The 15,979-nt window shown below is 31.7% G+C and overlaps 1 protein-coding gene across 4 annotated transcripts in view; it reads left to right on the plus strand.

Annotated features, from left to right (window-relative positions):
* LOC130892617 (ecdysone-inducible protein E75) overlaps positions 1–15,979 on the plus strand; it is a 73,266-nt gene that overhangs the window by 36,362 nt on the left and 20,925 nt on the right. For 3 of the 4 annotated variants that reach the window (XM_057798112.1, XM_057798115.1, XM_057798114.1), the window contains exon 2: positions 15,518–15,606. In XM_057798112.1, coding sequence (XP_057654095.1) covers positions 15,518–15,606 — 89 coding nt within the window. Of the gene's footprint in view, positions 1–14,920; positions 15,316–15,517; positions 15,607–15,979 lie in introns of those variants that run through there. The other variant, XM_057798113.1, reaches the window with a different exon arrangement.

A 15,979-nucleotide genomic window follows, 5' to 3' on the forward strand; every position in this document is an offset into this window, starting at 1 on the left:
TACGTACGTGGTTTTAGTCCGGGGGCTTAATCTAAATCCGAAATTTCGAAGTTTTAACCGATGATCCGAGGTGGGAAACAATTAGAATTACGCGGGTGTTCGAAATACTGGACTAAATTATGAAATAGACACTTGGATTTTCAAAACGAAACGCGTCAACGACCTCGGAGGTTTCATAAATCGAATACTCGATTTTGCGTACGAATATTTCGAAATTTAGTTAGATAATAAAAGTCGAATCGGTGCTGGGCGTGTTTTTATTTTTTGTTTCCGAGAAAAATGTTTACCACTAGTGTATAAATCGGTTTATATTTGACCGTGAACCAACCGTTCGAACGAGCTTGCCAAAAATTAAATTGAAGGTCGAAAAGCTTTTATATAATCTGTGTAATAACGTTTACGTCATTACGGCAAGGACAAGGACAACTCGGCTGTTAATAGAAAATATTTATCGCCACCACGCATATTTGTACAAAAAAACAGTGCCGGAGATATTTTTTTTGTTCATTAAAAAATTAATAAACTAAATAATTATTAAACAGAAACGTTTTTACGAAAAATTGGTAATTCGTAAGGAACCGCGAGTTTTTTTTTAAAGAAACTAACGTAGAAACGAAAATTATATACGAGGGAGGTTCCGGAAGTATTGAATCCGACATATTCGACCGAAAAAACAGTGCCGGGGATTTTTTTTCGTTATTAAACATTCTATAAACTAAATAATTATTAAACAGAAACGTTTTTACGAAAAATTGGTAATTCGTAAGGAACTGCGAGTTTTTTTTTTAAAGAAACTAACGTGGAAACGAAAATTATATACGAGGGAGGTTCCGGAAGTATTGAATCCGACATATTCGACCGAAAAAACAGTGCCGGGGATTTTTTTTCGTTATTAAACATTCTATAAACTAAATAATTATTAAACAGAAACGTTTTTACGAAAAATTGGTAATTCGTAAGGAACCGCGAGTTTTTTTTTAAAGAAACTAACGTAGAAACGAAAATTATATACGAGCGAGGTTCCGGAAGTATTGAATCCGACATATTCGACCGAAAAAACAGTGCCGGGGATTTTTTTTCGTTATTAAACATTCTATAAACTAAATAATTATTAAACAGAAACGTTTTTACGAAAAATTGGTAATTCGTAAGGAACCGCGAGTTTTTTTTTAAAAGAAACTAACGTAGAAACGAAAATTATATACGAGGGAGGTTCCGGAAGTATTGAATCCGACATATTCGACCGAAAAAACAGTGCCGGGGATTTTTTTTCGTTATTAAACATTCTATAAACTAAATAATCGTTAAACAGAAACGTTTTTACGAAAAATTGGTAATTCGTAAGAAACCGCGAGTTTTTTTTTAAAAGAAACTAACGTAGAAACGAAAATTATATACGAGGGAGGTTCCAGAAATACCTGGTCTGATCTAGAGATGACGCTAGTTACTTGAAGACGTCACGTTATTCAGTATTTATTCGACACTTTATCAATAATGGACGTTTTCATTGAATTTGATCATCTTTATGTTTTTAAATTCAATTTGGACAATTTGGAAGGCTTTAGCTCGATCAAATGGGAACAAAAACATCGTCGTGACGATGTTTCATCACTTCAAAGTCGAAAAGAACAAAAAAAAATGGACTGAAAAGGATTAATAGGCTCCAAAGAAGGCAAAGATCGTTCCATTTGTTGGTGTCGGTTTTTTTTTGGAAAATTTTCATTATTCATCTCGAAAAACTAAAAAACTATCAACGGAAAGTGTTTTAGCGAAGAAATCGAGCAAAAACTGACGCATTTGGTTAAGAAAAAATTGTTATTTCATCAAGACAATCCACCAGTTCAAACATCCACAATTGCAATGATCAAAATCGATTAATTAAAGTTTGGATTACTACCTATTCGCCAAATTTATTCCCCTCGTATCATTTTATGTCCCTAGACTTGGAACTTATCGAACATCGCTGGTAAAGCAGTTTGGAATCAAAATTTTCGTATTTTCTTCACTGTCCCGAGTATTTCCGGTACATTCCTCGTATATAAGATCAAAAATAATCAACGATGTATGTAATTTCGATTTTTCGGAAACCAAAATCGAAATAAATACGCGAATCGCTATACAAGTTTTGAGATACGGCAACCGTGTAAGGTATACGTCAAATCTGTCATTGTTTGACATTTCTATCGACGAACGTCATACGAGTGGTATTCGAGAAGTTCGCGCTCGTAAAAAAATTGAGATTTCGTTGCCGATATGACGGTTGGGGAAACGCGGCATCGTCGCCGTGGAATTTTTGAAAGGTTTCTTTGGGACAGTGACCCAATGCACAGAGAGACGTTTAGCGAGCGAGAATCTTCGCCGGCGTCGATTTGCGGTGTTTCCGAGGTCATGATAAGTCACTTACCCCGCATTTATGAAACGCGCGAAGGATAAACTTAGACCGGGCAAACGACATCGACTATATCAATTTTAACGATAATATTAAATAATATTTAATCGCTTTTTTCCATTATTAATAAAAACAATTAACAAATTGGTCATTTTCTTTATTTTTTTTTCCATTTCGTGATTCCGTCCCTGGATATTTTTTAATTATTGAAAATTATTGGACGCGACCGCGTATTCACTAGAACTTGACGCTTGCTTAGAAAATTTTTACGATTTTTCGATATTTTTTGGATTGACGGAGTTCTAGGGGCGGTCGCAGCTTCGTATGATTGAACTGATGAACGTTATACAGTGGTGGATTGAGCAGATTTCGATTTCGTTCAAAAATTTCGATATACGCGATTGAAAATTATTGTTGAAACGGTGGGGACGGGGAGAAGCGGCGAATCTGTGAATCCGTCACTGATATCGAGTTTGTAGAGTTCCCGAACATGTTCTGTCATCAGATTCGTCTGCAGTTTGAAATTATGTGTTTGTAGGGCAGTGGTAACTAGTTCCGAACTTATTTTGAATCTAATTTCATTGGATTTGATTAGAATTCATCAACAACTTGTAGAGATTCTTTTAGAATTCACAAAAATTATGATAAATTGATTGTTAGTCGTCGAAAAATTGACAAAGACAAGAAATTGACCGGAATTCATTCTAAATTGACTAGAATTTATCAAAAATATCTAAAAATTCGACGTGATTTGCTGAAATTTCGATTGAATTGACAGTATTTTCTAAAAGTATAGATATAAACGTGAAATTGACCAGAATTTTAATGAAATTGACTAGAATTCATATAAATTTGACTCGAATTCATCAACAACTTGAAGAGATTCTTTCAGAATTGACAAAAATTATGATAAATTGATTGTCAGTTGTCGAAAAATAGACAAAGACAAGAAATTGACCGGAATTCAAGGTGAATTGACTAGAATTTATCAAAAATATATAAAAATTCGACGTGAATTGCTGAAATTTCGATTGAATTGATAATTTTCTCCAATAAAAGAGACATAAACGTGAAATTGACCAGAATTTGAGTGAAATTGACTAGAATTCAAATAAATTTGATTCGAATTCATCAACAACTTGTAGAGATTCTTTTAGAATTCACAAAAATTATGATAAATTGATTGTTAGTCGTCGAAAAATTGACAAAGACAAGAAATTGACCGGAATTCATTCTAAATTGACTAGAATTTATCAAAAATATATAAAAATTCGACGTGAATTGCTAAAATTCCGATTAAATTGATAATTTTCTCCAATAAAAGAGACATAAACGTGAAATTGACCAGAATTTTAGTGAAATTGACTAGAATTCATATAAATTTGACTCGAATTCATCAACAACTTAAAGAGATTCGTTCAGAATTGACAAAAATTATGATAAATTGATAGTTAGTCTTCGAAAAAATTGACAAAGACAAGAAATTGACCGGAATTCAAGTTGAATTGACTAGAATTTATCAAAAATATATAAAAATTCGACGTGAATTGCTAAAATTCCGATTAAATTGATAATTTTCTCCAATAAAAGAGACATAAACGTGAAATTGACCAGAATTTTAGTGAAATTGACTAGAATTCATATAAATTTGACTCGAATTCATCAACAACTTAAAGAGATTCGTTCAGAATTGACAAAAATTATGATAAATTGATAGTTAGTCTTCGAAAAAATTGACAAAGACAAGAAATTGACCGGAATTCAAGTTGAATTGACTAGAATTTATCAAAAATATATAAAAATTCGACGTGAATTGCTAAAATTCCGATTAAATTGATAGTTTTCTCCAATAAAATAGACATAAACGTGAAATTGACCAAAATTTTAGTGAAATTGACTAGAATTCATATAAATTTGACTCGAATTCATCAACAACTTGAAGAGATTCCTTCAGAATTGACAAAAATTATGATAAATTGATAGTTAGTCTTCGAAAAAATTGACAAAGACAAGAAATTGACCGGAATTCAAGTTGAATTGACTAGAATTTATCAAAAATATATAAAAATTCGACGTGAATTGCTAAAATTCCGATTAAATTGATAATTTTCTCCAATAAAAGAGACATAAACGTGAAATTGACCAAAATTTTAGTGAAATTGACTAGAATTCATATAAATTTGACTCGAATTCATCAACAACTTGAAGAGATTCCTTCAGAATTGACAAAAATTATGATAAATTGATAGTTAGTCTTCGAAAAAATTGACAAAGACAAGAAATTGACCGGAATTCAAGTTGAATTGACTAGAATTTATCAAAAATATATAAAAATTCGACGTGAATTGCTAAAATTCCGATTAAATTGATAATTTTCTCCAATAAAAGAGACATAAACGTGAAATTGACCAGAATTTTAGTGAAATTGACTAGAATTCATATAAATTTAACTCGAATTCATCAACAACTTGAAGAGATTCGTTCAGAATTGACAAAAATTATGATAAATTGATAGTTAGTCTTCGAAAAAATTGACAAAGACAAGAAATTGACCGGAATTCAAGTTGAATTGACTAGAATTTATCAAAAATATATAAAAATTCGACGTGAATTGCTAAAATTCCGATTAAATTGATAATTTTCTCCAATAAAAGAGACATAAACGTGAAATTGACCAGAATTTTAGTGAAATTGACTAGAATTCATATAGTTTTTGTCTCGAATTCATCTTGTAGAAATTCATTCAAAATTGGACGAACATTCCGATAAATTGACATTTAGTCGATTGACAAACACGTGAAATTGGCCGGAATTGAAATTAATTTGCCTAGAATTTATTAAAAACACAAACAATTTCGGTCTACTTCAGTAAAATAGATAGAAACGCGAATTTGACTAGAATTCGTATGGAACTGACTAGAATTCATACAAATTTGTCTTAAATTTATCAAAATCTTGCAGAGACAACCAATCGACCGGATTGAAGTTAAACGAGTTAATTAGAAACGGCAAATCTGTGAATCCGTCACTGATATCAACTTCGTAGACTTCCCGAACTTGTTCTGTCATCAGATTCATCTGCAATTTGAAATTACGTTCGAAACTAGTTCCGAACGTATTCCGAATTCGACGTATCCTCGGATTTTCAATCCGGCGCGTGCGTACCACGACCCAACCCCCAAAACAGAGCCGTACTTTGTCTCAAGTACTTGTCTAGTTGATATCAACATTTTTTTTAAGCATCCCGTATACAATTATAATTTTTAGAACGATTTTTCATTATTTTTATTGAATAATAATGTAACAAAACGTGCGATTCGATTTCCGAACGCGAATTATATAAAAATATTATTTAAAAAAAATCGAAATTCGAACATCTTAATCATTTCCTTCGTTTTTTATTATGTAAATTTTCGAGTATTAACATATAACGAACGATACATCAAAAAGGTTATTGTCCAGTGTCAACCTTGAATAATTGATTAAAAATTTGGTCGTTTTTATATCCGAGGCTATGGAAACTACCGAATCAGTGACGTACAAAATGTAATTACTGAACTAATTAAAAAAAAAAATTACTTAATTCGGACCGAAATTACATATTTGACGCTATTTAAACAAAATCCTGTTGTCCGGAAACTTTTAAACGACCCTCGTATGTTATAAATAATTTTCGTTGTAGATATACGGGGGTGAATCGATGTGAAAAAATCGTAACGTCATTATATTAATTTTTAACGATTACGTCATTGTTGCTTAGGCCAGGGGCGGCTCTAGTCCATTGGTTAATTCGTAATTTTTAAAACTTTCAAAATAATTCGATGGTTTTTATATTTATGTTTTTTTTACGATAATATCACGGGTTTTCGAAACCTTACGAATATTTCGAATATGAAAAGGCATAATATGAAACTTTGCAATCTGCGTTACGTGGATTTTAGTAATCGAGACACGTGTCTTTCGAAATAACTGTTACATTGTTCGAAACGTGTGCCGGATTTTTTTTTTTTTTTTATTATTTTTTTACCTCTTATACTTAATACGAGGGTATTCAATAAGGTCTTACGTCTGACATGTGTCGAGGCGTGCCATCGCCGAAACCGAAGGTTATAATTATTATTATGCAACAAAAAAATCGACATATTGGATTTACACGGAAGAGAAAACGGCTTTGGGGTATTGTGTAAAGACAGACATTTTTTTTTTTTTTTTTTTCGAAACGATTCGGGCATCAGTTGGACTACCGGAAGAGGGGATTTATTTTTGAATAATTGGACTTCTTTTGTTGGCGAAAAAATAATTATAGTCGAAATTGCTGCTCAATCTTCGTCGTTTTTATAATTAAAAACGAAGGGTTCATACCTGGTAATACGGGGACGGTTTAAAAAGTACCCGGTTTCATCTAGTCGCTTGAAAATGACAATTTTTTTCGAAAAAACGATTTAGTGGATGAATTAAAGTTCGAATTTAATACTTTAAGCGCCTTATTCGCCAGATTTAGCCCCCTCGGATGATTTTTATAATTAAAAACGAAAAGTTCATTCCTAGTAATACGGGGACGGTTTAAAAAGTACCCGATTTCATCTAGTCGCTTGAAAATGACAATTTTTTTCGAAAAATCGATTAATTGGATGAATTAAAGTTCGAATTTAATACTTTAAGCGCCTTATTCGCCAGATTTAGCCCCCTCGGATGATTTTTATAATTAAAAACGAAAAGTTCATTCCTAGTAATACGGGGACGGTTTAAAAAGTACCCGGTTTAATCTAATTGCTTAAAAATGACAATTTTTTTTCGAAAAATCGATTAATTGGATGAATTAAAGTTCGAATTTAATACTTTGAGCGCCTTATTCGCCAGATTTAGCCCTCTCGGATGATTTTTATAATTAAAAACGAAAAGTTTATACCTGGTAATACGGGGACGGTTTAAAAAGTACCCGGTTTCATCTAGTTGCTTAAAAATGACAATTTTTTTTCGAAAAATCGATTAATTGGATGATTTAAAGTTCGAATTTAATACTTTGAGCGCCTTATTCGCCAGATTTAGCCCTCTCGGATGATTTTTATAATTAAAAACGAAAAGTTCATTCCTAGTAATACGGGGACGGTTTAAAAAGTACCCGGTTTAATCTAATTGCTTAAAAATGACAATTTTTTTTCGAAAAATCGATTAATTGGATGAATTAAAGTTCGAATTTAATACTTTGAGCGCCTTATTCGCCAGATTTAGCCCTCTCGGATGATTTTTATAATTAAAAACGAAAAGTTTATACCTGGTAATACGGGGACGGTTTAAAAAGTACCCGGTTTCATCTAGTTGCTTAAAAATGACAATTTTTTTTCGAAAAATCGATTAATTGGATGATTTAAAGTTCGAATTTAATACTTTGAGCGCCTTATTCGCCAGATTTAGCCCTCTCGGATGATTTTTATAATTAAAAACGAAAAGTTCATTCCTAGTAATACGGGGACGGTTTAAAAAGTACCCGGTTTAATCTAATTGCTTAAAAATGACAATTTTTTTTCGAAAAATCGATTAATTGGATGAATTAAAGTTCGAATTTAATACTTTGAGCGCCTTATTCGCCAGATTTAGCCCTCTCGGATGATTTTTATAATTAAAAACGAAAAGTTTATACCTGGTAATACGGGGACGGTTTAAAAAGTACCCGGTTTCATCTAGTTGTTTAAAAATGACAATTTTTTTCGAAAAAACGATTAATTGGATGAATTAAAGTTCGAATTGATACTTTAAGCGCCTTATTCGCCAGATTTAGCCCTCTCGGATGATTTTTATAATTAAAAACGAAAAGTTCATTCCTAGTAATACGGGGACGGTTTAAAAAGTACCCGGTTTCATCTAGTTGTTTAAAAATGACAATTTTTTTCGAAAAATCGATTAATTGGATGAATTAAAGTTCGAATTTAATACTTTGAGCGCCTTATTCGCCATTTTTAGCCCCCTCGGATGATTTTTATAATTAAAAACGAAAAGTTCATTCCTAGTAATACGGGGACGGTTTAAAAAGTACCCGGTTTCATCTAGTCGCTTGAAAATGACAATTTTTTTCGAAAAAACGATTTAGTGGATGAATTAAAGTTTAAATTTAATACTTTAAGCGTCTTATTCGCCAGATTTAGCCCCCTCGGATGATTTTTATAATTAAAAACGAAAAGTTCATTCCTAGTAATACGGGGACGGTTTAAAAAGTACCCGGTTTCATCTAGTCGCTTGAAAATGACAATTTTTTTCGAAAAAACGATTTAGTGGATGAATTAAAGTTCGAATTTAATACTTTAAGCGCCTTATTCGCCAGATTTAGCCCCCTCGGATGATTTTTATAATTAAAAACGAAAAGTTCATTCCTAGTAATACGGGGACGGTTTAAAAAGTACCCGGTTTCATCTAGTCGCTTGAAAATGACAATTTTTTTCGAAAAATCGATTAATTGGATGAATTAAAGTTCGAATTTAATACTTTAAGCGCCTTATTCGCCAGATTTAGCCCCCTCGGATGATTTTTATAATTAAAAACGAAAAGTTCATTCCTAGTAATACGGGGACGGTTTAAAAAGTACCCGATTTCATCTAGTCGCTTGAAAATGACAATTTTTTTCGAAAAATCGATTAATTGGATGAATTAAAGTTCGAATTTAATACTTTAAGCGCCTTATTCGCCAGATTTAGCCCCCTCGGATGATTTTTATAATTAAAAACGAAAAGTTCATTCCTAGTAATACGGGGACGGTTTAAAAAGTACCCGGTTTCATCTAGTCGCTTGAAAATGACAATTTTTTTCGAAAAAACGATTTAGTGGATGAATTAAAGTTTAAATTTAATACTTTAAGCGCCTTATTCGCCAGATTTAGCCCCCTCGGATGATTTTTATAATTAAAAACGAAAAGTTCATTCCTAGTAATATGGGGACGGTTTAAAAAGTACCCGATTTCATCTAGTCGCTTGAAAATGACAATTTTTTTCGAAAAATCGATTAATTGGATGAATTAAAGTTCGAATTTAATACTTTAAGCGCCTTATTCGCCAGATTTAGCCCCCTCGGATGATTTTTATAATTAAAAACGAAAAGTTCATTCCTAGTAATACGGGGACGGTTTAAAAAGTACCCGATTTCATCTAGTCGCTTGAAAATGACAATTTTTTTCGAAAAATCGATTAATTGGATGAATTAAAGTTCGAATTTAATACTTTAAGCGCCTTATTCGCCAGATTTAGCCCCCTCGGATGATTTTTATAATTAAAAACGAAAAGTTCATTCCTAGTAATATGGGGACGGTTTAAAAAGTACCCGATTTCATCTAGTCGCTTGAAAATGACAATTTTTTTCGAAAAATCGATTAATTGGATGAATTAAAGTTCGAATTTAATACTTTGAGCGCCTTATTCGCCAGATTTAGCCCCCTCGGATGATTTTTATAATTAAAAACGAAAAGTTCATTCCTAGTAATACGGGGACGGTTTAAAAAGTACCCGGTTTCATCTAGTTGCTTAAAAATGACAATTTTTTTCGAAAAATCGATTAATTGGATGAATTAAAGTTCGAATTTAATACTTTAAGCGCCTTATTCGCCAGATTTAGCCCCCTCGGATGATTTTTATAATTAAAAACGAAAAGTTCATTCCTAGTAATACGGGGACGGTTTAAAAAGTACCCGGTTTCATCTAGTTGTTTAAAAATGACAATTTTTTTCGAAAAAACGTTTAATTGGATGAATTAAAGTTTAAATTTAATACTTTAAGCGTCTTATTCGCCATTTTTAGCCCCCTCGGATGATTTTTATAATTAAAAACGAAAAATTTATACCTAGTAATACGGGGACGGTTTAAAAAGTACCCGGTTTCATCTAGTTGTTTAAAAATGACAATTTTTTTCGAAAAAACGTTTAATTGGATGAATTAAAGTTTAAATTTAATACTTTAAGCGTCTTATTCGCCATTTTTAGCCCCCTCGGATGATTTTTATAATTAAAAACGAAAAATTTATACCTAGTAATACGGGGACGGTTTAAAAAGTACCCGGTTTCATCTAGTTGTTTAAAAATGACAATTTTTTTCGAAAAAACGTTTAATTGGATGAATTAAAGTTTAAATTTAATACTTTAAGCGTCTTATTCGCCATTTTTAGCCCCCTCGGATGATTTTTATAATTAAAAACGAAAAATTTATACCTAGTAATACGGGGACGGTTTAAAAAGTACCCGGTTTCATCTAGTTGTTTAAAAATGACAATTTTTTTCGAAAAAACGTTTAATTGGATGAATTAAAGTTTAAATTTAATACTTTAAGCGTCTTATTCGCCATTTTTAGCCCCCTCGGATGATTTTTATAATTAAAAACGAAAAATTTATACCTAGTAATACGGGGACGGTTTAAAAAGTACCCGGTTTCATCTAGTTGTTTAAAAATGACAATTTTTTTCGAAAAAACGTTTAATTGGATGAATTAAAGTTTAAATTTAATACTTTAAGCGTCTTATTCGCCATTTTTAGCCCCCTCGGATGATTTTTATAATTAAAAACGAAAAATTTATACCTAGTAATACGGGGACGGTTTAAAAAGTACCCGGTTTCATCTAGTTGTTTAAAAATGACAATTTTTTTCGAAAAAACGTTTAATTGGATGAATTAAAGTTTAAATTTAATACTTTAAGCGTCTTATTCGCCATTTTTAGCCCCCTCGGATGATTTTTATAATTAAAAACGAAAAATTTATACCTAGTAATACGGGGACGGTTTAAAAAGTACCCGGTTTCATCTAGTTGTTTAAAAATGACAATTTTTTTCGAAAAAACGTTTAATTGGATGAATTAAAGTTTAAATTTAATACTTTAAGCGTCTTATTCGCCATTTTTAGCCCCCTCGGATGATTTTTATAATTAAAAACGAAAAATTTATACCTAGTAATACGGGGACGGTTTAAAAAGTACCCGGTTTCATCTAGTTGTTTAAAAATGACAATTTTTTTCGAAAAAACGTTTAATTGGATGAATTAAAGTTTAAATTTAATACTTTAAGCGTCTTATTCGCCATTTTTAGCCCCCTCGGATGATTTTTATAATTAAAAACGAAAAATTTATACCTAGTAATACGGGGACGGTTTAAAAAGTACCCGGTTTCATCTAGTTGTTTAAAAATGACAATTTTTTTCGAAAAAACGTTTAATTGGATGAATTAAAGTTTAAATTTAATACTTTAAGCGTCTTATTCGCCATTTTTAGCCCCCTCGGATGATTTTTATAATTAAAAACGAAAAATTTATACCTAGTAATACGGGGACGGTTTAAAAAGTACCCGGTTTCATCTAGTTGTTTAAAAATGACAATTTTTTTCGAAAAAACGTTTAATTGGATGAATTAAAGTTTAAATTTAATACTTTAAGCGTCTTATTCGCCATTTTTAGCCCCCTCGGATGATTTTTATAATTAAAAACGAAAAATTTATACCTAGTAATACGGGGACGGTTTAAAAAGTACCCGGTTTCATCTAGTTGTTTAAAAATGACAATTTTTTTCGAAAAAACGTTTAATTGGATGAATTAAAGTTTAAATTTAATACTTTAAGCGTCTTATTCGCCATTTTTAGCCCCCTCGGATGATTTTTATAATTAAAAACGAAAAGTTCATTTATTTAATTTCGAGAAAATATTTAGAGATTTTGAAAGTGGTTGTTTTCAAAAATGATTCCGATGTCGAGGAATAGGAAAAATAACCGTAAAAAAAGTTGGTACCGACTATATTTTACCACGGTACCATCAAAGGAACCCGAAACTGCAATAAAATAATATTTCAGTTACATTTTGTAAGCGCGCTTTGGAATTTCGAGAAATAATAAAAACTCGATTGTAAACAAATTACGTTTTGGAAAAGTGCCCCAATAATTTTGTGTATGTACATTTTGGGGGTTTACGACGCCGACACGTTCTTCGAATTTTGTTTGAATAGCGGCAATAATAATGGAAGACGTGGACCGAAGCGTGCTCGGGAATTTGGGCTCGAAGATGTTGTAAAAAATATCGTAAAGTGAAAGGGGTTAGGTAAATGACAAGCTCATATTTTCGCAAAAATTATATTTGTAGCCTTGAAAAGGAATTCGAAATGGTCGGAAACTAAATTTGCACGAGAAATGACGAAAATTTGATTAAATTAATAATCGGTCTTCGTGAATTCAATAGAGACGTGAAATTGACCGGAATTTAAGTGAAATTGATGAAAAATACATAAAAAATAGTCAGAACTGCTGAAATTTAGGTCGAATTGACATTTTACTTCAATAAAATAGATGGGAACGTGAATTTGACCGGAATTTGAGTGAAATTGACTAAAATTTATTAAAAATATATAAAAATTCGAGGTGAATTGCTTAAATTCCGATTGAATCGATAGTTTTCTCTAATAAAATAGATGAATTTGACCAGAATTTTAGTGAAATTGACTAGAATTCATATAAATTTGACTCGAATTCATCAACAACTTGAAGAGATTCGTTCAGAATTGACAAAAATTACGATAAAATGATAGTTAGTTTTCGAAAAATTGACAAAAACAATAAATTGACCGGAATTCAAGTTGAATTGACTAGAATTTAACAAAAATATATAAAAATTCGACGTGAATTGCAGAAATTTTGATTGAATTAACAATATTCTCCAATAAAATAGACATAAACGTGAAATTGACCAGAATTTGAGTGAAATTGACTAGAATTCAAATAAATTTGATTCGAATTCATCAACAACTTGTAGAGATTCTTTAGAATTGACAAAAATTTTAATAAATTGATAGTTAGTCTTCGAAAAATTGACAAAGACAAGAAATTGACCGGAATTCAAGTTGATTTGACTAGAATTTATCAAAAATATATAAAAATTCGACGTGAATTGCTGAAATTTCGATTGAATTGACAATTTTCTCTAATAAAATAGACATAAACGTGAAATTGACCAGAATTTGAGTGAAATTGACTAGAATTCAAATAAATTTGACTCGAATTCATCAACAACTTGTAGAGATTCTTTTAGAATTCACAAAAATTATGATAAATTGATTGTTAGTCGTCGAAAAATTGACAAAGACAAGAAATTGACCGGAATTCAAGTCGAATTGACTAGAATTTATTAAAAATATATAAAAATTCGACGTGAATTACTAAAATTTCGATTGAATTGATAATATTCTCTAATAAAATAGACATAAACGTGAAATTGACCAGAATTTGAGTGAAATTGACTAGAATTCAAATAAATTTGACTCGAATTCATCAAAAACTTCTTTTAGAAAACACGAAAAATTGGCAAAGACGTTAAATTGGTCGAAATTGAAGTTAAATTCTACAGAATTTATCAAAAACTCATAGAATTCAGTCTGAACAACTGATATTTGGGTAGAATTAATAGTATATTTCTTTAAAATGAATAGAGACATGAAATTGGAGTAGGATTGTCTAGAATTTTAGTGAAATTGTCTAGAGCTCGTGAAAAACACATAAAAATTCAGAAATTTGCGTCGAAATTCAATACATAATATCTCGAATAATTGATATCCTAACCTCCAAAAAATATTAAAATTTTGTTCCTAACGTTATAACGATGTTTTTTGATAAATCAATAATCGAAAAACATTTTTTTTAAATATATAGTTTTAGTCCGTCGATATAAAACACATTTAAAGTGCATTGACCCAGAAATATTTATCGAATTATACATCAACTCGAAATTACGTTACAACTTTTTCCTATTTAGGGAAATTGTGATTGAAAAATCAATAAAACTCAAGTTCAACAAACTCTCTATACAGAGTGTCCAGCAAACAAACAACAAATAGCGAAAGAAGTGACATAACCTTAAAATTTGACAGTTATATTTCATGAAAATGACAGTTTTACGGAAAATTACAATTCTTTTGAGGTTAGATCACCATCAATTAGAACCTTTAGAATTGTTCAATCGCCTTGTACTTAACAGTCCCACACGATATACCAAATTTGGTTTTTTTAAGTTTTTAGGTTAATTTTTATCGAAATTTTGAACCTAAACCTAAATTGTCCCTAATATTTTTAGTTGTTACGCGCCACACCCTGTATAATCCATAGTTAATAATACGCAATTAACAATTGTAAATAATTAGAATTGACTAATAAATTTTTCTCAGCGTATTTACTATTACGTAAACGACACCAACCGCCGAAAATATTTGAATCTGCATTAGTACTACCGTGGTTGGATTACAGAGCTTCTTGACATCGAAAAAAAAAAAAAAAAATTTAGTGAAAGGATTCCGTCCGATTTTAGATTTCGATTAGTTACTGCACGAGAGAGTGAGCTCGCGCAATCGTCGCGACCTTGGCCGAAGTTGCGTTGCTCATTTGTCTGGGTAATTCAGTCAAGGTTCGAGTCGTTGAACTCTCTCACTCCCTACTTCGATAGGGCGGAGCTTCGGCCGTTCTCCGACCAACCCAAGACGTCGTGCCGGGCGGCGATTGGCCGCTACGAGCATTGTTGTCAGTGACCTCGAAGTTGAAAATGCGATGAACCCAAGTTCGCGGTTATGCTGCTAAAAACTCTCGCCCGCTCACCCCGCTCGTCTATACTTAGATCGGTTTGTTGCCCTTCAGGTAATATTTACTATACAACCGGGCAGCGGAGGCCCAGTATCAACTGGGACTTTCACTATCGTCAGTTCTTCGCTTGCTCTTGTTCAGTGTCAACGCACATGTGTTAGTTCTCTTTACTAAAATACATACAGTGAAAAAAAATGATCGTTTGAGTGACAGTGCTATTAGTGCTTTTAAAATATTATTTTCAAAATGATTATTACACCAGATAGTAGTGTACATAATTTTCCGCAATTACCCGAATCTACTACGACAGGTTTATCGGATTTTGCTCATAGAGAACCAGCTCTTAATCTCGGTACGATTTTCATGTTATTATTTAACGGTTACATTATACGATGAAACTTTCATATTTTGTTACGTAAACGTTTAAAACGATAGAGAAAGTATTTAAACAGCTTTCTTTTTACATTCGATTCGTGTTTAAATGTACTTTATACGCGATAATTATTTTTTTTTTATTTTAAATTCGTAATTAACCTCAAAAAATTTTTTTGCAGAATTTGATGGTACGACTGTACTATGTCGAGTTTGCGGAGATAAAGCGTCGGGATTTCACTACGGCGTACATTCCTGCGAAGGATGCAAAGTAAGTTTATTAAAAAAAATACTTTTTTTTTAATTTTTTCACAAATAACATTATTACAAGACACTAAGGATTCGTGAATTTTTACAAATGATATAATTTTTAGATTTAAACGTATATTATTACGATTTAATTTGATTGATTGATTGATAAATTGAACGCGTGTACGACCCCCCGCCGCTGCCCTCTTCTTTTATCTGTACCTGGTATGTTGTGCAAATCGAATGAAGGTTGAAGGTCGGTTATTGTTAATGTCAATGTCCGATGTAAGTACGAGCTTTCCGAACGTTGTCGGATGGTGGGGGGAATTAATATCAACGCCAACTAGATCGCTGGAGCTAAATGACAGTAACAGGGATATCGGTAGGACGACAGG

Source organism: Diorhabda carinulata, chromosome 4 (assembly GCF_026250575.1).
Source record: "Diorhabda carinulata isolate Delta chromosome 4, icDioCari1.1, whole genome shotgun sequence".
In the NCBI taxonomy this organism is placed as follows: Eukaryota; Metazoa; Arthropoda; class Insecta; order Coleoptera; family Chrysomelidae; genus Diorhabda; species Diorhabda carinulata.